The sequence below is a fragment of the Pezoporus wallicus genome, unplaced genomic scaffold (genome assembly GCF_028554395.1).
Source record: "Pezoporus wallicus isolate ANWC-B61680 ecotype Strahan unplaced genomic scaffold, APGP_CSIRO_Pwel_v1 contig_6401, whole genome shotgun sequence".
Classification (NCBI taxonomy): domain Eukaryota; kingdom Metazoa; phylum Chordata; class Aves; order Psittaciformes; family Psittacidae; genus Pezoporus; species Pezoporus wallicus.
Window position 1 is genome coordinate 3919940 of NW_026638608.1, and position 24292 is coordinate 3944231.

General features: G+C 40.4%; 1 protein-coding gene across 1 annotated transcript in view; it reads right to left on the reverse strand.

Moving 5' to 3' along the window:
- MED13L (mediator complex subunit 13L) overlaps positions 1-24292 on the reverse strand; it is a 185786-nt gene that overhangs the window by 46293 nt on the left and 115201 nt on the right. The window contains exons 5-7 of the mRNA XM_057411295.1: positions 4605-4750; positions 3096-3290; positions 2543-2734 (exon numbers count right to left, since the gene is read on the reverse strand). Of these exons, the coding sequence (XP_057267278.1) occupies positions 2543-2734; positions 3096-3290; positions 4605-4750 (533 nt within the window). The remainder of the gene's footprint in view (positions 1-2542; positions 2735-3095; positions 3291-4604; positions 4751-24292) is intronic.

Consider the following 24292-nt stretch of genomic DNA (forward strand, 5'->3'; position numbering starts at 1 on the left):
AGTTTTGCTTTGCTCCAGTTTTGGTTCGTTACATGTTTACAGATTATTCTTTTTCTCCTGTTATGTCTCTGAAGACTATTCCACGGTTTCTCCTTCAAATTTCTTTCCTCTAGACTAAACCACCTCGGTTCTTCCCATCTTTTCTATAGGTCCTGTTTGGAACATCTATAATCATTCCCACTGCACTTTTCTGGACTCCATCCAGTTTGTCCATCCTTAAGTGTTCAGAACTGGTGATGGTACTACAGCCACATTTTTACTAGCACAGGGCAGGACTGAAGTATCATTCATGTGCCTCAGACTAATCCAGTTTATGTACCTCATTTACTGATTGTGAACTGCATGACATGGATTTCCATTCCAGTTCTCCAACTTTTCAGGGCCTTTTAAAACGGTGCCTGATATAATAGAAAGGAATCCTTTCATTGTTGGCTGAAGAGGCACCCCTCTGATCCTATTTCATGTTGTCCTCAAACAACGGCAGAGATCAAACACAAACTGTGCCTGCCAGACTGAACAATATGAACACTGTTTAGATATTACTAGTTTATAAATATTCTAAAATAGAATCCCTTGTGATGTACAAGTTTAAGAGGGATCTGAAGCATTTAAAAATACAACAGCATGTTACAATATGCATCAATACTTCATCAGGGATTGCTATTTACAAGTCAATCATCTTGCTTCAGGTAGTTACTGAAAAGCTTCTTGCTTATTTTAACTATCAGTTGTGTTAGAAAAAAAACACTATTCCAAGTGAATTTAAACCTCACATTTTATATTATCAGCAGTAATTACTGCTAAGTAAGACTGACTTTCTCAATGTGACAGAACTATCTAATAAAAGCTAAGCCAGCTTGCTGGCTCATTGGACCTCAGTGAAGCTCTAATACGGATTCTTTATCCCCATCTGTCCAAGTTCAAGCAGAAGGTGGTTGTCCAGTGGCGAGTGGTTTCTGATGTGAGTGGTCAGAAGTTGCCCAGTGGTGAGCAGTCTCTAATGACTTTGCTCATGTGACTCAAGTCAGAGAATGTCCTGTGAACAGGCACGTCAGTTAACAGGCGTCTATAAAGCATAAAACATGCCAGTATTTGAGAAATTACTATCAATAAAGGTTACAAGAAGAGCATGAGAAAGCTGGGGGAGTATATAAATACTTGACAGGGAGAACAGAGAGGATATAACCAGTGGAATCCAGTGAAAGGATAAGAGGTGATGGGCATAAAATGAAATACAGGAAATCCCATTTAAACATAAGAAAAAACATTTTCCTGTGAGGGTGGTTAGCCATTGGCACTGGTTGCCCAGAGGGGTTGTGCAGTCTCTGTCCTTGGAGGCATTCAAAACCTGACTGGACAATGTGTGAGCAACCTGCTCTACCTGACCCTGCTTGGATAAGACAATCTCCAGAGGTCCCTTCCAGCTTCAGCTGTCTTGTAATTCTATTAACAAGTGGCAAGTCTGGAAAGAGCAAGTTCAGAAGACAATATACACAGAAAAGTTGTGAACCTGCCTTAAAAGTTTCTGAGAGGGGGAAAAAATAACTTCTTTTTTCTACATCATATATTTTCCTTTTTTTTTTTTAACTACTTTTTATCTCAAAAGTTTGCACTCAAACAAACACTTCACTCCTCTGTTCCTTAGCTCTCATTTGAAATTGCAGCCCTAAATTTGTTACAGCATAACCACACAGACAGCAACTAATCACAGTCTTGTCTGTGTTCCAGGTGATGACAGGTTTTAGATATTTACTGCAATGTCTAAGCAGCAACAGGACACGCATATTCATTTCAACAAAGGATATTAAGGATCTAGTACCTCACAGAGCAAGCATTTGGGTGGCTTCTGAGATTAGAACTACCATGGATCCAATGAGATTAGAACTACCAGGGATCTTGAAAGGGGCATACTCCCTCCAGACAAAACATACAGCTCACTTGCAAATATCATGCATCACTGTTTGGCATCTGTGTATGATGCAAGCCTGTGGCAGGCCTCATTTGGGAAGCCCAGCTCCTTCTTATCAGTTCCAGGGACTTAAACATTTCTTTTGAATGGCCCTTAATTAAAAACCAACTGTGATGGGCAAAAAGAGCACCTAACATTTGCAAATTCTTATACCAACAAGAATTCTTAGTTAAGTGCGGTGTTTCTAGCTCTTTACAAAAAGAGAACATACTCCTATATGTTCACTGTACTCTGTAACCACAATGAATCAACACCCTCTTCCCATCCCAATGCAAGAAAACCAACACCAACCCTTCTAAACCACTGCCAGAATCCAGCCCCTCAGGTATTGGCACCACTGCACAAAAATAATGCATCTATAGAAAATGGAGTTTAACTGAATTCACAAAGTTTTGTTTAAAGATGTGTCTTCTTCAGGGGTGTTTAAAGCATTTGCTTTCTTTTAGCAGACCTACAGAAGAAGTCCTCTCCTAACTTTCTGTCTATTGCCTTTCTTTAGCCTGCTACTGTTCATACTTACCCTCACTTATCATGAGCTACGTAAAACTGACTCCAGCCTCCTCACTTGCTTACCCATAACAGCCTGCTCTGGAGAAGTGGGTGGAGTAAGCGGCATCCCACAGGTACTAGCAGGATCCTTCACGCTTCCAAGCCCCTGCTGTCCCACATTTATATGGCCTCCAGTACTGGCAGTATTCTGTGACATGGGAATGTCACTCTGGGAGATGAGAACAAAGGCTGAAGGATATACCATCCTCACACCACCTACAAAGAAAACAAAAATAGAATCTGAAATATACCTGGTAATGCAGCAGCTCCAGCTACTTCAACCTATTTCCAGTGTCAATTAAACAAAACTTATTACCTGAAACATAAACAGCTAAGAAATTTCACATACTAATGTACGTATAACCCTCTGTAACCAGTACAGAGCTGAAAAAAGGAGCCTGATACTGTGAGTAATAGCATGTGGGATACAGGGAGTACAGAAGCTTGAGGCAAGATAACTAGTCAGATGTTCCAGTGTCAGGAGAGCTACAACAGGATATAGGAAAATTACAATGGCTCTTTCTGATTAATTAGATTTTGAAGAAAATAACCCTTCAGGCACAATACTGAAACTCACCAACAATGACTTCAACTGCCACAGGGAAATCGTTGTCATATCCCAGCTCCTCTTCCTCTTTCATGCCTTCTTTTTTCTTCAGCACCATAGGATAGAAATACTGCCATTCCTCCATCAACTTCCGAGTTGCTGGGTCTGACATCTTGTACGACTGGCCCGTGAGTGTACCATTTAAACCATAAGGACTCACCAACACTGCAAAGTAAGAAGCAACAGTCCCTCCAGTAGGTGTATTTAAACTATGGATTATTGAGTCTCTACCCCTCCAGCTTGAGTCACTGTTCCATGCACATCCTATTTAAGGATCTGTCTTCAGGGGAAAGCTACTGCAAAATCGGGTGTGAGTTTAAAGGCACGTTCCAGTACAGCCACCCTCACAGAGCTAAACCCACACCTTTTTGCAGTTTAGATTAATAATTTCCACAATGAGATAATCTAATTGTACTGAAACAACAAAGGGATGACCATATGTGGAAGTAATGGAGGCAGATATTCAACAGGAGGAATTTTACCAGAAGCATATGGTGCTTCAGATTTCTCAGCATTAAGAAGGAGAGGTAACAGTATATGCAGACAACTATAGTCATGTCAAATCAGGAGGACTCATTGCTCAACACGTATTTCTATTCATACTCAATTTTGCTTTTAGTCACATTTGATTTGAGAGAGTAATGAATTTAGCTCACTGAAATCAAACCTTCTATGAATTAAGTGTCTGAGCCTCTGTCAAAACTTTGTATCTAGAAACAAACTGTTTTTTAATAAAGCTTCTATAAATTGACATCTCTATAAATGCTCATTTATAAGTCTCTGGGTGTATGCTTAATTTTATAAAGATTTCTTCCTTTAATTGCTTTGAAATTTTAATTTCAGTCTGTACTGAAGACAGTGTAACTCAATGACTCAAATATTCTTAGTTTTTTTTGACACAGAGAATCACATCACAATTACATTATGAATTTAATAGGCTGTTAATTCTGTAAACCCCTCATTTCTTACACTGCCAAACAGTCACAGACACTTTCAGTTTTTCATTGTTTCACACACACACCTCTTTTAAAAACAGAAGAGCTGTCAGTCTCTGACTGAAAAGTACTCCTGAATTAGATAAGCTCTGTATTTGTATTCATGTAGCACTGAAGTTCTAGATCTGAGCCCACTGACCTAGACACGATGTAACAAAGTCAAGTAAGTGGACTCACTTCCTTAAATAGCAAGTCTTTTTAAATAAAAGTTATAATTACTGGTTTATTTATTAGATGCAAGTACCTTTAAAAACAATGTTAACGAATAGAAAGATCTGGAAAATTCCCATTCCCATATGGCTGACTCTAGAGCTGAAGTCTTAACAACATCTTCCCTTACGTCCACAACTTCCTGAACAGAGTTTATCCTGTCTGAAGAGGTACTTTTCTTTATTCACCTCTGAAGATAACACCACCAGGAGTGAAGACCCTGCCATGCATAAGTGAGGTTAAGCACATGAAGTTCCAAATCCAGCTCCCTTACCTTGGAATGGTGACGGTGAGGACTGGGCCATATGGATATGCTCTTCATTTATCAGGTAGATTGGCTGGTGCTGAGCGATCTCCACGCTTGTGCACACATTGCTTTCCCCATGGAGAAAGAATGTGAAGGCACACGACAAATGTTCACTGGAAGAGGGGGAAGACAAATGAGAAAGACATTCATTAGCATGTTAATGAACTCATAGGCGATACTGATTCCACAGCCTTGGAGGCCAAATATATACACTCTTCTGTTTTGTCACTTGTCCCTACTACATACAGGTTCACTGACTGATTGCTAACCATATACAATAGAACGACCAGCCACTAGACAGCCGTTTGACCGTGTTGGCAGCTACCTCAAAGGTTTGTTTTCCTACTTAACAGCATCATAGAATCCCAGCCTGGTTTGAGTTGGAAGGGACCTTAAAGCTCATTCAGTTCCAACCCCTGCCACAGGCAGGGACACCTTCCACTAGAGCAGGTTGCTCTAAGCCCCATCCAACTTGGCCTTCTCAGTCTCCCCTCTGTCAGGTTAAAGCTATTTGCCCTTGTCCTGTCCCTGCAGCCCCTTATCCAAAGTCCCTCTCCACCTTTCCTTTAGGCCCCCTTAAGGTACCCGTTTCAATTAATCTGATTACAAATGGGATTTTAACCAGGATTGAAGTCGTAAAAAGAAGGCTTTTGAGAAATTCTTCAAAACTCACTCTCAATGAGTACTAGCTGAAAAGAAATAAAAAAGGAATAGGAAAGATTTTTCTCTAACATCTCATGAGAATCTCCATTTAAGAAAACAAAAGCACATGAATATTACAAATAGTTGACAATGGTCTAAACTGAACCGTGGATTTGCCACTGACAATCAAACTTAATCTGAAATGAATGGAATTTAAAATGTTCCCACTTCATTCTATCCAGAGAATGACCTCCCATCATAGCTATTTGCTTAAATATTCCCTGCCACAAAGCCACAAGAAAGAAGAAAACAAAGTACATTCAAACTTTTTATCATCATTTTAATCAAGTAAAAACCCACAGAGCTGAAGCGGTAATTCTGCAGCAATTTTTCTGTCCAATACAAGAGCTGGGCACAGTTTTAGAGCTGTTAGCTTTGGCGTCAGGCCACCCATAATGTAACCTGGATTCTAAAGAGAGCTCTGAACCATCCTCACCAAAAAGAGAACACACAGGCAACTGTAGCAATTGCACTTCAGTACTGAAGTCAACCAGCTGCTCTACTACTGTCAGCTAGTTATGAACAAAGGCACTGGTGGGCTAGAACAGGAAACTGGTTTAATGTCACTGAATTTCTGACTGATTCTACACACTGTGTAGAACAACTTTTTGTCCTGCACTACAAGTTCTGTGAGCCTCAAATACTACCACAAAAACTGAACACAATGGTCAGCTGAGGAAAATACAGACAGAAAAGCATACTTATATGATAGGTAACCACCTAACCTCCTTGGTGCCATGACACCAACAGGGACATGGGACACACTGGACCACAGTCTGCCATGGGTAAATCAGTATGTCACAGGTATTTCTATGCAGCTGTCTTGCCCCAAAGGAAAACAAAGCAATTCATCTAAAAATTAAAGAAATTGAACAATAGATTTCTGCACATACAAGAAATAAAAAAATAAAAGCAAAGCCCAATTATTTCATCAAATCCCATGTTTCCTTACAGAAGATGATAGCCCTTAATATAAAAGAAGGTCTTAATAAATAAAAAAGCATGAGAAATGTGGTCTAAAATTAAGCAGGGATAATCTGTCCAAAGGGTTCAGCATGCAGCAGGTCAGCCTTTCTGAAGCAGGAAACAAAGCTATTAATAAAGTAGGCATTTGCAACTCCTGGTTTTAGGATGTTACATGGAAATCCTCCTGGTTCTGCAAGGGTTTGACTGTGAGCATCTCACTTGCTTCTATTGACCTGACTCAAAACCCAGCCACTTGGGACCACCCAGGTCTCATTCAAGTCTCTTTCAAAGTGGCCTGGTATGAACAAATCACACCCAATCTTATGCAACATTCACAAGTACCCATAAACACCGTGAGAGTAAGAAACAGACAAAATCAGAGTTTAAAAGAGAAAAATGAATTTGGTTTTGCAGGGAATGGAATGCATTTCACCAACTTTATCAACTGAGAATCAGCTAACACCAAAATTAAGCATTAAGTTTGGAAAACTAAATGTATTTACAACTAATTACAGGCAAAAAGATATACAAATACAGACTGGCCCATTTCACTTTCCTGCAAATGACAGGTTAAAGAATAACAGCAGTGACTATTACTACTCATGGAGAGCAATAAATACTTTGTTAGGGAAAGAGGGATCATTTCTAGCACTGGATCCAAAGTAAATCATGCTCAGCTATGGCAAGAAAACCAAAAGATGTCAGTCACTCAATCAGTCCTTTGCTTCAGAGCACAGGTACCAAGTCCACAGAGTACAACAACAAGCAAACCCTGCCCTGCCCCAGGCCTTCTCCTTTGTGCCCTCCATCCAGCTAAGAGAAGAAACAGCTATACAGCCTTTATACTCCCTCTGGTGCCAGAGCCACTGCTCTGAGCTCAGCTTTCAAGACCAAAAATAATCAAGATCAAGGCCTGGAGACTTCCTGCATTCCCAATAGGCTTCTGGCAGATTCCCAGTAACATGTTTGCTCTACTAACAAATACGAGTTTCGTTTCAAGCAAACAGCATCAGCACACTGGGTGATGTATTCCACTCAGGCATGTACATCCCAGCCTCCTGACATTCCTGTCTTTAGTCCATTTCACACAATTCCTGAAATACCAAGCTGCAGAAATCATTCTTGCTCCAAATAGGAGACAGATCTCTCAGTACAGTTCAAGTAGAAAACTCACCGAGCTAAAGCCAGTCAGCCTGCAGGAGCAGACTGAGCACCGAGGCTTTACTTTTAATAGGCACTTAGCTCTAACTCTGCAGCAAGACCTACATACTTCAAAGTAAAGCTCCAAAATATAGGAATTGTTCAGGTCCTCACTAAAGTCTTCCAATAGGGCTTTTATCAGCATCCAGTTTTCTTAAGAGACCTTCAACTCTTTGTGCTACCAATGGCCCCATGAAAAGCTAAACACAAAATTCAGATCAGGCTGGCGTTTCTAAAATGCACCATCTTCAGACTGCTCTTTTTATTATCTTATTTAAATGTATTTCAACCTAGTTCAAACCCTGAAGCTGACAGACTTTTGTGTAGCCACTCCACTATCTCTCCAGGTTGTTAAACTTCCCCCATTGCTGTACTCTTTCTTATCTCTCTGAAATCAGACTCTCAGAAATCACCAGAGAGGCTTGTGAAATGGCTTCCAAGCTACTTCCACTGCTCTACAAAGGGAAAATGCTCAGCCACATACCCATGAACTTAGCATGACATACACTACAGATGGATTAATTTAGCTACCTATCATTTAGGGCTTGAGGCTTTTAATTTTTTTCCTTTGCTTGGTTTTTGTTTCAAGCATACAAACAGTGCCACCAGAGAGAGTGGCAGCTGCAAGCAGTTTTCCATCAGGAAATGTGAACACTAACTTAAGTAAGACCTATTATTTTAATCTTATAACTCTCTTTTCATCTTATTTTATACTTCTTGTATTCATACTACACAGGCATTCTTGTCTGTTTATACAGGTACCTTTTCAGAACCCTTTCTTTCCATTACAGGTGACTGATGGATGTCACCTTGCCAAATAGAATATATAGAGAACATGTTATTTCTAACTACAGCTAAGGCCAAGGCCTGGAAAATGTTGAAAACTCTTGAGCCAGCACAACACTTGAGCATATACTTTCATAAATATTTCTACTAGATTCACTGAGAATTTTGTGCTAAAACTAAAAAGAATTAGCTATATAAAAGGCTTTTATTAATAGAAATACAAAGAAAACCCCAAAATCACTCCTCAAATACACAGTGACAAATATTCTGTGCTGTTTCTGTGCTTATTTTAGATATGTTCTTGGTGTTTAGATCCCTACGTTTTACAAGGAAGGGAACTGATAAGGAAAAGAAATAGCCAGTGTCATAGAATCTTTTGTAACTAAAGCTAAGATCTGCGTCCTTCTCCTAAGTATTGCAGGTATTTTTCTTTTTTGGCCATAAAACAGAAAAATCCTCAAATAACGACTATTTACATTAATCAAACCTTCGGTTTGGCACCTGATCACTTGCTGACAACAAGTGTCTTTCAAATGTCTCCTCTGGGATCTTCATTACCTTAAATAACCTTTGAGGTGCCTAAAAATGCAGCTGAACACCTTGTCAAGGTAATGTTTGGGACCTCCCATAACCTTTATGAACACCAATCCTTCAGTTACTATAAATGACTTAAAGGAAACAACATTGCATTAAACTTACTTATCTATAAAAATCAGATGAGGATTATGAAAACATGACCATGTTTAAACTGCACAACACTGGCAGAGAAAGGAGAACATCTGATGGATCCATGTATTTATTCCATTTGTTAGTAGCTTTATACAAATACCCAATGGAAGCTGCACTAGCCTGCATTCAAGCTAAAGAGATGATTTCCACACAAATAATGCAATTCATAACTGAGATTTGAATGCATGTACTAAATGTGTGCCTGTGTCAAGGTGCAGTAAAACGGTACCTTGGAAAAGATTTCAAAATACCTCCTTTTGGGTAATAAATATGCAAATCAATTACTTCAGGAAAACAGTAATTTAAAAATGCCAATAACAATTACTGTGGGATGGGGAGAAGGCGCCAAAAAGAATCACAGAATAACTTGGAAGAACATCACCAGTTATTTTCTGTATTAGAGGGATAGCCCAAAACTAAGTTTATGATATGAATTTTCTCATTATCACTTTACTGCTTTAAAATCACTCATTGAAAAGCACTTTTATACTCTGAGAAGCACATGCTACTCTGCACTGTGCAGCTCCTAAGTTGGGTTTCGTCCCAAACACTGCAACCAACTCACATACCCAGGAAGTGCAACGCAAACAGTACTGACACTAAATGTTACTTAGAAGAAACTGGTGAAAACTTGAGAATCCCGTACTTGTAACATTCATCCTGGTTTTAGAACAATTTCAAGGCTGGTTTAAATACTTATTTCTCTATAGAGGAGCTTGAGATCCCTTACCCTGCCACCAGGCTGCTGGCATCTCTCCTTTAAAGCAATTGCCATAAAGCCACTGACTCAGTACAATTAATTCTATTTTATTACCAATAAATTGGATTGCTGTTCTAATTCCCCTGAAAATTAGGGTCGGGATCTGAAAGCCCCCGACTCACTTACCCTGAATTAGCTTTATCAAATCTGATCTCAGAAAGAGGCAGCAGTAAGACACATGCATTACGAAAACAGTCATACCAATGACACTGATCACTTAACAGACTGTAACAGAGAGGGCATAAAAAGGCTCTGCACAGATCTGGAACATGAGAGTGAGACCATAATAATGTCCTTTAAATTTGTCTAAAGCCCCAGGACAGCTCTCAGCAGGTCACAGTGGTGGTCTGGACAGGAGATGGCAGCACCTGGACACACCTACTGCCCATAACCCTCTTGAAGAGGTGAGAGTAAATTCATACCCCAGCATGAAAACTGCCTCTTTTTAAAGAATCTGGAAACAAACATCCTCAATGAAGCTTGAATTTGAAAAGCTCCCACAACAACCGAAGGCTGGATTAATGGGAGGAGAGAAGAAAAGCTTTCTGCTTTGATTTTACAGAAGTCAGACCCTCTGTTCCAACACAGTGACCTATCCATTTTCCTTAAATAAGAGAAATGCTGCACTCTCCTCATGCCCAGATCTCCACTACTTTTCTCTAGGACATAAGATGTTCCAAATTAGGAACTATAGGGACCTGCCAGGCAGCTGTGTTAGCAGAAAAAGCTTCTTCACAAGTACCAAGAGAGCAGAAGAGGACCTGGAAACAGACTTCATCAGTAGCAGCAAATAAAAAACACTAGGACACATTCTTTCGATCCTTAGGGGAAATACCACGTTCATATCATAGAATCACACAATGGTTTGTATTGGAAGGTACCTTAAAGCTCCTCCAGCTCCAACCCCTGCCACAGGCAGGGACTCCTTCCACTGGAGCAGCTTGCTCCAAGCCCCTGTGTCCAACCTGGCCTTGAACACTGCCAGGGATGGGGCAGCCACAGCTTCTCTGGGCACCCTGTGCCAGCGCCTCAGCACCCTCACAGGGAAGAGCTTCTGCCTAATGTCTAGAATTTCTTCCCAACATCTAATGGTAAAACCTCTCCATACCAAAAAGGGAGGCATTAGCTGGAAGCAGTCCTTGGCTGTTCTACCCCCAGGACCTCTCCTGGGCACTGCTTTGGAAGAATGCTAGCTGCCACTGCTCAAAGCCAAGTAGGGAGCATGATGGCACACCAGTTCTGGAGATCATGACTTGTCTGGTCCCCTTAGTAGTACAGACACAGACTGAGAGACAAAACATTTATGTGGCATTTCTCATGCTTGCAAGTAACCCAAAACATACTCTCTGCCTACCAGATGGAATTTGAATGTTGTCTAAGCTGGAAAAAGACGAAGTTAATCAGAAGTTCAACTTCAGTAGTTCACAATATACAATCAAGAAACATGGCATAATGAATGAGTAACAGTTTCTGCAGAAACCACAGCTAAGCCAAAAAGGTAAAGCATTTCCAGACGTGAGGCAATTCCAGAGTTTTCTTGATACAAGAGCCTTGCAACAAACGACAGCCAGCACAAAGCTGTCCACATTTCTGTCCTGGGCATGAATCTCACATAGCTGTTTCCTCTCTGCTATGGCCCCAGATGCAGGCCTATACTCAAATATGTCAAACAGCAACTTAGAGCTGTCCTGGGTTTAGCTGTGCTGGGAGGGGGGAAGGAAAGAAGACAGGGGGAAGGGGGGGGAAGAGAAACTGTGTGGCTGACTGGGTTTAAACCACAATAAGAGCCTATTCAGTGCTTAACCACTGGTCACTGAAGACCTGCTGCCCAGCTGTGTCCAGCACGTGCTATGTGTTAGAGCTGGGGAGAGTCCCTTCAGCAGGAGCTTCTTTGAAGGCTAATGAAGACCCAGCTGAAACCATGAAGACCCAGCTGAAACCATTTCACTGTATCACAGGACTTCAAACATCTTTTCCTCATGTGACACACTGCTGTCTCAAGAGTAAGGGAAACTGATAACCAGGAGAAACCTGGATACACAGGGAAAACAATCTGTGTTTCTGTAGCCCTTTCTGCCCACAGTCACATGTTCGTGTGTGGCAGAGAAGAAGAACACAAGCTGCAGATTAAATCATACTGTTCTAGCAATTACTCCTTTCCTCTTTCTTTTGTTGCCTCTGTTTCTCTCTCCCTCCCCCTTGTCTCCCCCCCACCCAAATAAAAAGATGGGAGAAAACACCATCAGTTACCAGAAGTACCCAGGCCTTTTAATGACTGTTTTATAACTCAACATGTTGTGTCACATATCCTGATGGAATTTTTAAATGTATGAGATGTACTCACAGCAACTCGGTCTAAATATTAATTACCTTTAGTGTTTTCCAGTGGTGGAGTAAGTACTTAGATAACAGTTTCACAATGCAGCAAGCATTTAGATAACATTATCTAAACACTTTCTGTGTTACAGACTTATTATCTCAACACTTCCTCAGTTGTCACCACCACAACCTCTTGCCAAGGCTAATATATGCCTCTCTGTTGAGATTCTCTCCCTGATCCCATCTCTACCAGCATTCTATTCTTCCCTCTGTATAAATGTATGCACAAGATGACCTGCTAGCCTGGAGGGATGCTGGAGTTTAGACTTCAAATGGATACATCAATCAGCAGCGTGACAGGGCTAACAGCAATATGAACACCTCCAGGAAGTCAAGGGGAAACTGCTGCACATCACATTAGCTAACATTTTGAGGAGTAATTATATTGGAGCCTCTGTGCGTACAAGAACCACTTCAAGTCTTTGCTGGAGAAAAGTACCTTTTGTCCACGTACAAAGTACGTCATAACCTTCAGTATGAGCACAGTACAAACTGCTCTGAGCTTCCTGCACTGGCTGTTTGTGATCTCTCAGAATAAGTCAGTTCCATGTTTGGTTTTTTAATGACCTTAAAGATGGACTGAACTGTACCCAGAACAATATAACAGAGCTTACACATTGTAAGTAAATTACATTGTGACAGTGCTTAACCTTAGGAGAAGTTTTCACTTCAGGAAAGATCACTGAGCTTTTGCCAGATGACTTCTGCAGGGAGCAACATGTTCTACAGTAAAAGTCATCTCATTCCTTCCCTGAAAACTGTATCTATAAAGAAATAAGCATATTTTTGCACTGCATTACAGCAGTGGTTAATATTTAGCTTGTTTTTTTATTAATGAATTAAAATGTGTAATTAGCTCCTCCAGTGCACTGGCATTGTGAGATTGTCCTCCATGTAAAGCTGAAGTAGCAGTTTTATTCCTGTGAGCCTCAATGAAATGCTACATCATAACAGGTGAAAATCTCCCATAAATATTCACGATAAGCCCCTTATTTTTCTATATTTAAGAAGTGCTGCGTGTTGAACATGGAAATTTATTGATTAATAGCTGCACAGGGGTACAGAATGTGACTTGTCAAAATATGCTGTTCTGATCCAAAACTTGCTTCTCATTATTTTTAGGATGAACTGAAGTAATTCCTAGGATGAACTGAAGTGATTCCTAGACTGTTGATAGCTATAAAAGAAATAAGCAAAAATGACCCAACATCCCTGAATAATTAAATTAGGCAGGAGGCTGCCATGACCAACACAATGTGTTTCTTTTCATTACATCCAGGGACAAATACAACTCTTCATATCCATTGACACCAAAGACAACATGGAGTAACAAGGAAGGGTGAAGTGCCTCTGGATCAAGGATGTTTGTCAACATACCAAATATGATGGCAAAAGAAGGCTGGTCAATCCATCTGCTAATACAAGTATTAACCAGTTAAAATCAGGGGGGTTTAGTTAACACCTCCTGACTAGAAGCACAATTCATTCTAAACAACTTGACATGATTCCTGCTCTGCAAATGGGACATGATGCCTCTCTGTGACAGGATGTGACACTACAGGAATCCAAAGAGCACTAATAAATACGTGAAGAGTGTTCATCTTCCTACTAATACTCAAGAACATTTCATACTTCAGGTTAGAAAATAAACTGCCTGCAGAGAAGAGCAGATAAACATAGAAACAGTTTCCCTTAGTAAAAGAAACCACCTAAATTTTGTGCTAAGTTACAGGTTTTTAATAAACCCCAGTTTTCACTCCATCTAATCAATACCAGAAAAAATTAAAACAGGTCTCAGACACCCAGAAAACAGAATTTCTGCAATTAAATCCCAACCAACAACAGCCTGCCCTTAGCAGCAGATGGGAAGTGGTGTAGTCAGCACTATACCACACTGTGCAGCTCGAGGCACTAATGATTACTGAATGCATTTATGGGTTTTAACATTTGTGCTACACTTCAGAATTGTGCTGATGCAGAACTACAACTATTTTGATTTATTTAAAATGTCAGTACCAAAAAAATTACTCTGGAAGTTTGTCCTATTCATTACGAATATAAATCCTTTGTGATTAGACACTGTTTGGGAAACATGAGAATTGTGACCATATTTCTATTGTGATACAGGATAAAAAAAAAGAAATGTGAAGGTTATTAAAGGTACATTCAGGTTAATGAACACACATTTTTAACTGAAATTATGAGCTTCTTCAGATATACAACCTTACCAGAAATCAGGGACTTGCTCGTATCTGTACCTGTATTATCAGTTATCCTAAATCCAATAGCACCTGCTGGTAATAACTACAAAATGAATTACAGTTAACTAGAAACTTGTCAGAAGGGATGCAATCTTTCTTGCTTTAGCATACTCAAAATACCAACATCAGGAAGAATTGCCTATAAAGCTTGTGAAATCCCTGCTGTTATCACCCTTCTGCCATCTCTCTCTCCTTGTCTGAAGCGCTGAGTTTTCACACATTGTTTGAAATGGACTCCTTTGGAAAAGCAATTTCCATACAAGATCTAATACTCTTTAAAAAAGGAATGCAGCCAGATGAGCCTATATACTCAACGTGACACATAACTTATTCATGGCACATGAAAAAGTTACACGTTATGTGTGGTATCTCCAAAGAAAGCCCTCTTTCTGTGCTGTTAGTCTTCACATTTTATTAAATAGCATACGGGCTTAAAATCACCTCAGAACTGTCACGAGCAGTTGTGCTCTAGAGATCAGGTCTGAAAACATTCCTTTTGAATATTAATAACTAAGCTCTGGAACAAGCCTGACTGGCACTGATGGAGGTTCGCCAACCAACTATTCCATTTTTTTCAGCCTAAGGCATAAACTGACCTTTCCTTAACAGCTCAGTACTGCAAAGTTTAAACCCTGGCTCTTCTTAATTTAAGCTTTCCTTGGTAATTTTATCTCAGATGACACAGCTATCAGTTACTTCATGTCCCAAAGTGAGCCGTATTAGTATCATCAACTGGCATGCTTACACAATGTGGGTCACAGACCCACATATAGCTGAAGCTCTGGAAAAAGGGGCTTCCACTTACTGCCGTAAAGATGCTTTCAGCAATTGTAAAGTGGACAAAAACCTCCTCCTTTCCATTACTATTTGTGTCATGCTGCTCTAGAATTAGAAGCTGTTGCATGCTGGTGATCAGTGGGCTACTATCTGTCCCTTCTGCCAATCCACCATGCCACCCATGCTCTGCCAGGGCTCTTCCGCAGGGAAGCAAGAGTCCTCCTGCCCCTCTGGAAAAGGGGAAAAGAGCAAGGGAAATGTTGAGAGGTTTGACATTTGACACATGACAGGCACTAGCATGTATTGAACAAGTCAGTCTGTAAAGCCTGGATAATGAAAACAAGAACACTGCAAATTAAGTTTCTGTAGTTTCACTATTACACCCTAACTGCACTATTGGGATAACTCAAATTAGTGATACAATCATGTTCAGCTTCTAAACAAAGATTATTTAACACACAGGTATGTAAGAGGATCAAACCACATTTATATTAGGAACTGCATTTTCATAGTATCACTCTAGGATTAAATCCACAAGTCATTCTCAGTCCCGTAGTAATTGTGTAAGACAATTCTTTCCTACAACCTTGTGGCAGAGATTCACTCAAAGCCACAAATAAGTTTGTCACCAGTTCTTTGCTCTGGACTAGATTCAAACATGCACATTTTTGAAAAGACTATACACACGGGATAATACACAAATCTGTTAACACTGACATCAGGATGTGGTTCTGAGCAACCTGATCTAGTGGAAGACGTCCCTGCCATTACAAGGGGCTGGACCAGATGAGCTTTGAGGTCCCTTCCAGCCCAAACTATTCTATGACCCTGATTTCTTTTATAACAAAACATCAAAAATCACCTCAATTCTGCCTAGATGGTTACGTCACAAGAAGCTCTGGAAGCCCAAAAGTTTCATCTTGTTTTGCCTTAAAATGGCTTTGGTCTCAACAGAAACTTGTTAGAAATTATTACTGTCACTACCCTTGTAACTTGAAAACTCAGATCAGCATTACTGTATGTGTTTTTACAGGGCTACTGTATAACTGTGGATGCAGTCTCTAACCCTACATTATTTGTTTTTAGAACACATGTAGCCCTCTTGGTACAAATAACACAAGCTCAGAGTTTTTCAGGAGCCAACACTTCCTCAGTTGGGAACATTGAGTTCAAACCTCCACCCCAGTACTGTTCAGACAAGGCTGGAGACACCTAAACAACTGGAAAACATGAGGAAAAAAACAGCTGTCAACAACTCTGCAACAACCCTAACTAGAAGGTATAAATACAAGGGGAAATAATAAGTGAACAGATGATTCTCAGATTGTTAACAGCATGAGGAGAGAAATGAAGTCGATAGTAAGCCACTGCCACTTAAGCAGTCCCGCTTGCATCATGTGTTTCTGTACATGAAGGGGTTGTGTGCAGCTTTGCAGTTATTTTGTCCAAAATCTTCACAGCTTATAAGACCACTGTACAGAAATCCCAAAGACAGGGCTCACAAATAATGAAAACTGAGATTTCATAAAGGAAAAAAACAAATGTTTCTTATCATAATAGAACCTGATTTCCTGAAAAGCATACAGTCTTCTTTCTCATTGCTTTTTGACTAATGCAAGAAGCCCTGGCATGGTAATATCAATCCATAGCAATTCACAAGTTAATAGACACTACATTCAATTTGCAGTATCTCCATTTAAATGACTTGTTCACTCAGTCACAGAGATGCTCTCCAGACTTGCATGAAGGCTCTGTCACCACAGTTAAGATACCAGACCACAAATACATGGCATACTTTTGACATAGAAGTTATAAAAATAAACCCACAGCATATCAAATGCCACTCCTCCTCTTAGCAAGGCCCCAGAACACAAGCTTATTTTTGCTGTCTGCTAATGTAGGTTAACGCACCCTTCTTCCCCTCACCCCCATGAAAGCTGGATGCTATTATCCAAAGTAGCATTATATTAGATTAAGGCCATTCAGAAAGGGTATGCTTGGAAAAAAAAAAATATGGCAAACTGAATGGGAAGAAGGGACATAAGCCCATATTTCGCTGTCATTAAGTTCACTGAAGATGAAATTACATTTATCGGTTACAGTCACAAAGCAAGCACATCAGCAGGGAAATGTGGTTACTCAGTTCCTTCAACACAGAAAGAAGGAAGAACAGGAAGAACATTATTCTCAAAATTCTAAAAGTCATTAATGCAGTTTTGATTTGTGTTTCAAACAGCTCCTTAACGTGAGAATTTCCAGGGAAAGGTAGAAGTAAACAGCACTGTATCATGAGTTTTATGTTCTGGATTCACACAACTAAAGTTGCCAGGTATTAAACCCATGAACCCATCTGCCAGTATGAGCCAATTTCTAGATTTTCTGGCAAATAAACCTCAGCACTGGGAGCTCGCTACTGAAGCGGCAGCCTTGCTCTTACAGTAAGCAATCTAAGACACTTCTGAACATCTTGGATCAATCTGAAACTGACAGCTGGAAACAGGATTTGCAAGTGCTGGAAGACCTGATTCATCTCTATGTTCATTCCTCCCCCAACACAAATCTTCTGAAACCTTTATATGATTATACACCTATGATAATAGCCCAGTATTTAAATTACAGAACATGAAGAGATACGAATCTTAACGGAAAGCTTTAATACTCCTAGGACTTGAGCTAAACTCTCACAGTTTGGCAGGGGGACAGCACTACTGTAAAATGAATGCCTTTTTGTGTCCCTGGAACAAAAAAAAACAAAACTAACCTCAACTGTAACTTAACCGAAAGAAAAAAAGCCCAAATCACAAAGCAAAGTACCTAAATCTCTCTGCATTTCTTTGTACTGCACATCTCGCTCAAGTACCAAGCATGGAGAATTTGATGTCCTTAACCCTTCTATTAAATTACACAGAATGGACCTGTGTTTTTCAGAGACACGAACCTCATTGATTTTACAGCATGATCCTGGAGGAAGTTTGTTCTCCTTCGCTGGATTGTTTGTAAAAGAGACTATAAAAATATGTAAATACCTACCAAAATAGATTCAAATTTGTGCCGCTATCAGCTGTAGCACTCTGGACTTGCATGAAGTTCTTTCACACGCGCCCATTATGCAGCATGATCACAATTAATGGAACACATTTTATCATTCAAAACAATACTAAGCAACATGGAGAAAACACTAAAACCATGACAAATGCATTAGTTTATGATCTTTGCACTTGGAAAGTAGAGTTTAACTAATTTAGAGAGCAATGAAGCCCTGTACATTTAACTCAATCTCTGAATCCTCTCCAAATAATTTAACTCCTGCATGTTGACTCCCATTTGATGTCCCTGGAGAGAGAACACACTTGAACCAGGTGGCACACAAATCACACTGAGTAACAAAGAACTGCATTAGGAGGACACAAAGTATTGAAGACTCCCAACTCAGTCAACCATATTCACTCTGTTCTCTCGTGCTCCAGCTCCCCAGGTGATTTTTTTTTTTCAATGACAATGACAGGTTCCAGGTAATTACTTTCATTAGTTTCTAGGCCTCATCTACCCACCCCTCGCTCCTCTCTTTTCAGTTCTGCAGGCTCTATATCACTTTAGTCCTCTGCTCTTCCATCTTCTGTAGATGTAAGTTAATATCTGAATTAATTCTGGAAGGCAACATCTCATGTTCCATCTCATTTCTTGACTTGAAAGCCCCAAATTTCAGGTTCTGTAATAACCACCTTCCTTGTAGGATTGTTCTTGCTGTAAGACAGATTTCATTTCTCCTTGCCAAGCACACCTACCTCGTTCAACAAACTCAGTCACACTGTATTGCTTCAAATGACTTTATAAAGACTGTAACTTCATTTGTTCATGAAGTACAGGAAAGTAATTTTATATCAAAGACAGGGAAAGATGGATCTGTTAGCCAAGGCAGTCATTACTCAGATGGGTTACAGAGGCACTGGACATCTTCCCAAACTCCAGCAACACAATCTTAAGGGGGGGGGGGAACATTAAGTTTTTGGCCTATTAAAACCCCTCCCAATCTCATCAATGTTAGAACTGGTAGGACATTCTACTTTCCCACAAACTGAAATGAAGGCAGGATTTCTCTGTTTAAACAAAAAGGTAAATTTGAACATGAGTGAAGAAATTCACCTTTGCTTTAAGCTGCCCAAGCAAACAGTCTGAAAAGAAATAGTATTCCAAAGAAAGTGTATTTAAAGACATGTTCTGAAGCCACATGGCGCTCAAATTAATAGAAACTAAATGAAAATATTATTTCTGTACATCAGTCCAATATTTCTTGTATTTTAAACACTTACACAGAAGTATGATGAACACATTATCTGAAACTGCAGAAAGTCTGTTCCATGAAGACAATTAAAATTATGAGATGGAAAAACAATTATTCGAGCACACTAAAAGCAAGATTTCCTGTTTTCAGTTCCACCAAGTAATCTTCCGAGATAAATTATTTCCTCCTTAGTTTTTTCCCCTTGAATTAAGCACAAGTTTCCATTCGAAACTGCTGCTAAAATGAAAAGAAAAACACCACACACACAAACCCACTTCTGCGGCGAAAAGTATTTTCTATAAATGCCTGGCATACCAGTTCAGTGCCTTGGCAAGAGTGGAACTACAACTGGTGCTGCAGATTGCGCTGAACCACACAGAAAGCTCTTGTGAACAGCAGCCATTCACGATGGGACACTCCAAAATGAAATGACCACCAGAGAAAGGAAAAGCAGGATCATTTCTTGAACCCTAAGCAGCTCAGGCTCTAAGCCCCAGCGCCTGTGTCTTAGCCTATGTTGCCATCTATACTGCTGACAGGACCACTGCCAGGTCAAACAATTCCTTCAGCAGGAATGTACTGCAATGGTCAATTCTACACTGAATTCTCACCCACGGAGAAAAACAAAATGGTTGAAGCTTTTGCTAGGTCTGTAACAGCACGTTTGTTTGCAAGTGAAAAACAATGCTCTGAAAAGCAGCTACAATCCAAAACTGGAAACAAAAAGAAAGAAATTATTCAAAGATCTGATTAGTCTATTAGTTAGCACACAGAAAGCACCCTGCCCTCACGTGTATAGGCACTGTGCGTGGAGTTCTGTGCACATGTAATCCAACATGAGCTCCAACACACACCCACAGACAAGTAGCATGCAGGGGGCGGGGGAAAGATGCAGTTTGCCCTGATCTTCAAACCGGCCTCACCAGTTAAATAGTGAGAGGGAATTTAAATGAAAGGAAAAGCTGAACTCCATAAACTGTACAAGTAAGCTTTTACAAAGCAGCCATAAGTACATGTATTGATGGAGCGCTTAAATTGCACAAGGTTCACAAAATTGTCCTGAAAACCCCCAAGACTTCATTATTTCTAACAGGTCACTGAGATTTGGCAGGATTTTCCTCAAGGTCAGAAACATTCTCTTCATGCTTTCACTTAAATACTGTTAAATTTTGACTGAATTATAGGGTGAGGAAAAGAATAAATAACCATTTCCCCATCCTGGTTCCTCCTCCCCCTTCCTGGCAACTTGAAAGCCAGCCAAAACCATTAAAACTCAAGTCCATGCTATTGCCATTACCATCCTGTTCCCGAAGAACTCAGAAACAGGGAAAACACAGGTGTTACCAGTCAATGTTGGAGAAGGGAAATGAGTTAGACTGTAATCACATCAAAATCCCTCAGTATAGTCTGCAGCTTCAGGATCCCAAGTTTTTTCAGTCTAGCCTGCAGAAAATGTCTCATACCATAACTGATAAAATGGAACCAACAGAAAAGGAGTTAAAACATCCATTCCTCTGTTGGGTTGGTTAAGCTTCTCAATTCTGCAAGCCACATGAAGCAAGTGCCTGAATCCTCAAGGAATAGCTGATGCGTTATGCTTTATCCTGTTGTGACTTGCTGTTTCACTGGAGCTTGGAACAAGCAAGGCAGCCAGACAATATTTTTCTTTGTTGGCAGCTCAGAATTCCTGGAATGGTTCAGGAATCACTCCTGCACATCTTCTCAGCACCTTTATTACCATGGAAAAGAAAGTGCTGTGGTAAAAAGCAGGCAACTGGAAATAACCCAAGATACTGCACGGAATGATTGAACATGATCCCAACCAGGGAATTCTAACACAACTTCAGCAAGAGTCTCTGTTGCCTCTTCAAACTTTGGTCTCTGTGTGGGCACATCTTTCCCTCTGTGGTGTGGACAATTATTTCATGCAATGTACAGCCTCACCCAGGACTCAGTCTCTTCTCCAGAGCTCCCTATCAACCCTAGGCTGCTGGATCCACCACATCTCAGCAGTTACAGCTTATGCTCTAACCTGGTAGGTACCTCTCTGCTCCAAAGGAAAGGGAGCTAGCAGCAGAAAATAGGAATTTCTTGGTAGAACTGCTCTTTTTTTCCACCCCGGTATCTGAAGACAGGCAGAGTCTCCACAATGTTGTTTATGTGCCCTATGAAGGGGGGAGTCGCGTCCTTTTGAAACGATTCTGGTAAATGGTGGGATTGTTCACAAGTGTGATTGCCATCAGGAAACACGAGAAGGTTTTTGAGGGTGCAAGCACAATAGGGCTGCATAATCCTAATGCTGTTCCCACAGAGATGTCAGGCTCCCATCACACACTTAAATAGCTGTCTGCACATAGACTTTTATCAAGCTCCTTTGTTTTACCACAATCAACCACTGCATGAGATACATTCAACTGTTGCAGAAAAAAAGACACATAAATACATGTGAGCAGAAGAGCAAAGTCAGAGCAGAGGTTATAAATTGCTGTCTTTTGTGTGGGACAGGCTGGTAATACAAGATTGAAAATGAATGAAAGGAGTAAAGAACATGCAAATTTTTTTCACTTTTTCCTCTAGGGCATATGATTTCCTCAAGAGGCAGGTTACCCCCACCCCCGATGCAGCTGAGGACAACACAAGCCTCCTTTGTCAATGCTTAGTGACCTATTAAAACATTCCCCTGTAAAATGAGACTGTTTTCAGGTGTTACAGAAGGTCTTGAGACTTGGATACACCATTATTTACAGACAGCGATAGATACATTGCACAGAAAAGGAACTACCAGGTTCCTTTATTCTGTCTTAAGAACTTTGCTGATCTTACTGTCATCAGATGACAGACCTGGCCTGTGGACATATCCATGTATCAAGAGAATAGCAAAAAGGTTAAGCCTACAATTGCACTTCATTCCATAATTTAAGTCTAAAATACAAGAGGTAACTGCTTGCACAAAATTGGCACAGAATGGAGCCACACAACGTTGTGTAAAAATACCTGCAAATTCACTCTATTATCAACCTGAGAGGGAAAAGGGGTAATGCTGTGCTGGGGACATCACAATCGATATCTTTACTACTTACACCCTGCTACTCTAGCAACTGCTCCAGTGCTACTCTACGCAGTCACTAACTGGCAATAGGGTGTATCACATCCCAAACAACCTGGACCATAAGCCATGTCTTACTTACCTCAATCATACTCCATGTCAGTCTTGTTGACCAAACTCCGAACTGCCAGAAGCAGCAGTCCAGCAGTTCTAAGTTATTAAATGTTCTTCTGCTCCATCAGCAACACAATTTGACAGGAATTGCTCAAACTTCAAAAAGAGAAAAAAAAAAAGCCCCATCCCCAACACACCCCTCCTGAATTCCCAAGAGGCACTAACAAGAGGTACTTCAATAGCCTGTAAGGATCAAAGTCCCCACCTTTCTTACAACATTTGGTAGACTGTTTTTTCCCCTCTTGAAGTCACTGTTAGTTAAGACAGGCTTGCAGAGACAAAAGCTTCCCTGGAATGGAGAGTTCTACACAGTCCTTGTGTAATAACTAAGTGTAAAATTAATGTTCAGAGTGTTTGGTTTTTTGCTACACCGGCCAATAGTACTTAAGTGACAGAAGTTGTGAACATTTTATGTTGAGACAACCAGCAACTTGCAAGGGGTATCAGTAATATTTAGACAATGTGTTCCTGTCAGTGTGTGCGCATCACACAGATTTCTAACATTACATTACAAGCTACACATTCGTATTTCACATGAATATAACTTTCAACGAATATCCTCTTCAAGGAAGAAACAGTGCAGCAATAAATATGAAATTGTATGTTTGTGAAAACACACTTACACATTCATACGTAAGAATTACGTTTGTCCCACCAGCAGTGAGTTTCTAAGTGAGATCTGCACCCAAAATCCTGCCTGATTCTGCTGTTGCTTCATCTCAGCAAAAGTACTGCTTGAGTTCAAGAGGCTGGCAGCGGTGCAATGGCCAGCAATCACCAACTACGTGTTGTACACATCCTCCTGCATGGCAGTTTTAGTATTTAGTGATGGAACATGACATTCTTCTTATTTCAATCACACAACTTGTCCTCCACCAAGCTTAAAGGGAAGCTGCTTTTTCTGGTACTCCTAAGAATATGTTGAAGAGTTAAGAGAATTAGAAACAGCTCATCTCATTCAAGATATCTAGATGGCTCTCCCAACCCACTTCGCCAGCCTCCTCTTCTGAAAAGTGAACAAGCAAACAAACCAAATCATACACACACACAAAACCCAAACACCAAGAAAATAACTATGGTTACTTCAGCAGAAAAGAGCATGGAACACTTAAGAGATTATTTTCACAGAATCCTAGAATGGTTTAGGTCGGAATGGACCTTAAAGCTCAACCAGTTCCAATCCCCTGCCACGGGCAGGGACACCTTCCATTAGAGCAGGTTGCTCCAAGCCCCGTCCAACCTGGCCCTGAACACTGCCAGGGATGGGGCAGGAATTTTCAGGTGTAAAAACCCTAATGAAATATAGCTGGCACATAAAGAATAAAGCTCTAATCCTTTCTGCTCCTCTCAGCCGTTAACTACACTGACAAAAGCCCTACTGGAGATGGATCTGTATGACCCAAAAGTTATCTTTTGCCTTTATGACTACTTGAGAACTGCTTTAAACCCTGGAATACAATAATCCTTGAAAATTTAAGCTGTACCAGCATTAGGTTTGGTGGTTTGTTTCTTCACAAACTCTAAGTAGAGAAAGATTTTTCAGTAGTCCAAGCAGTTAAGTCGCTGCAGCCAACACTTAGAAGGGGGAATGGT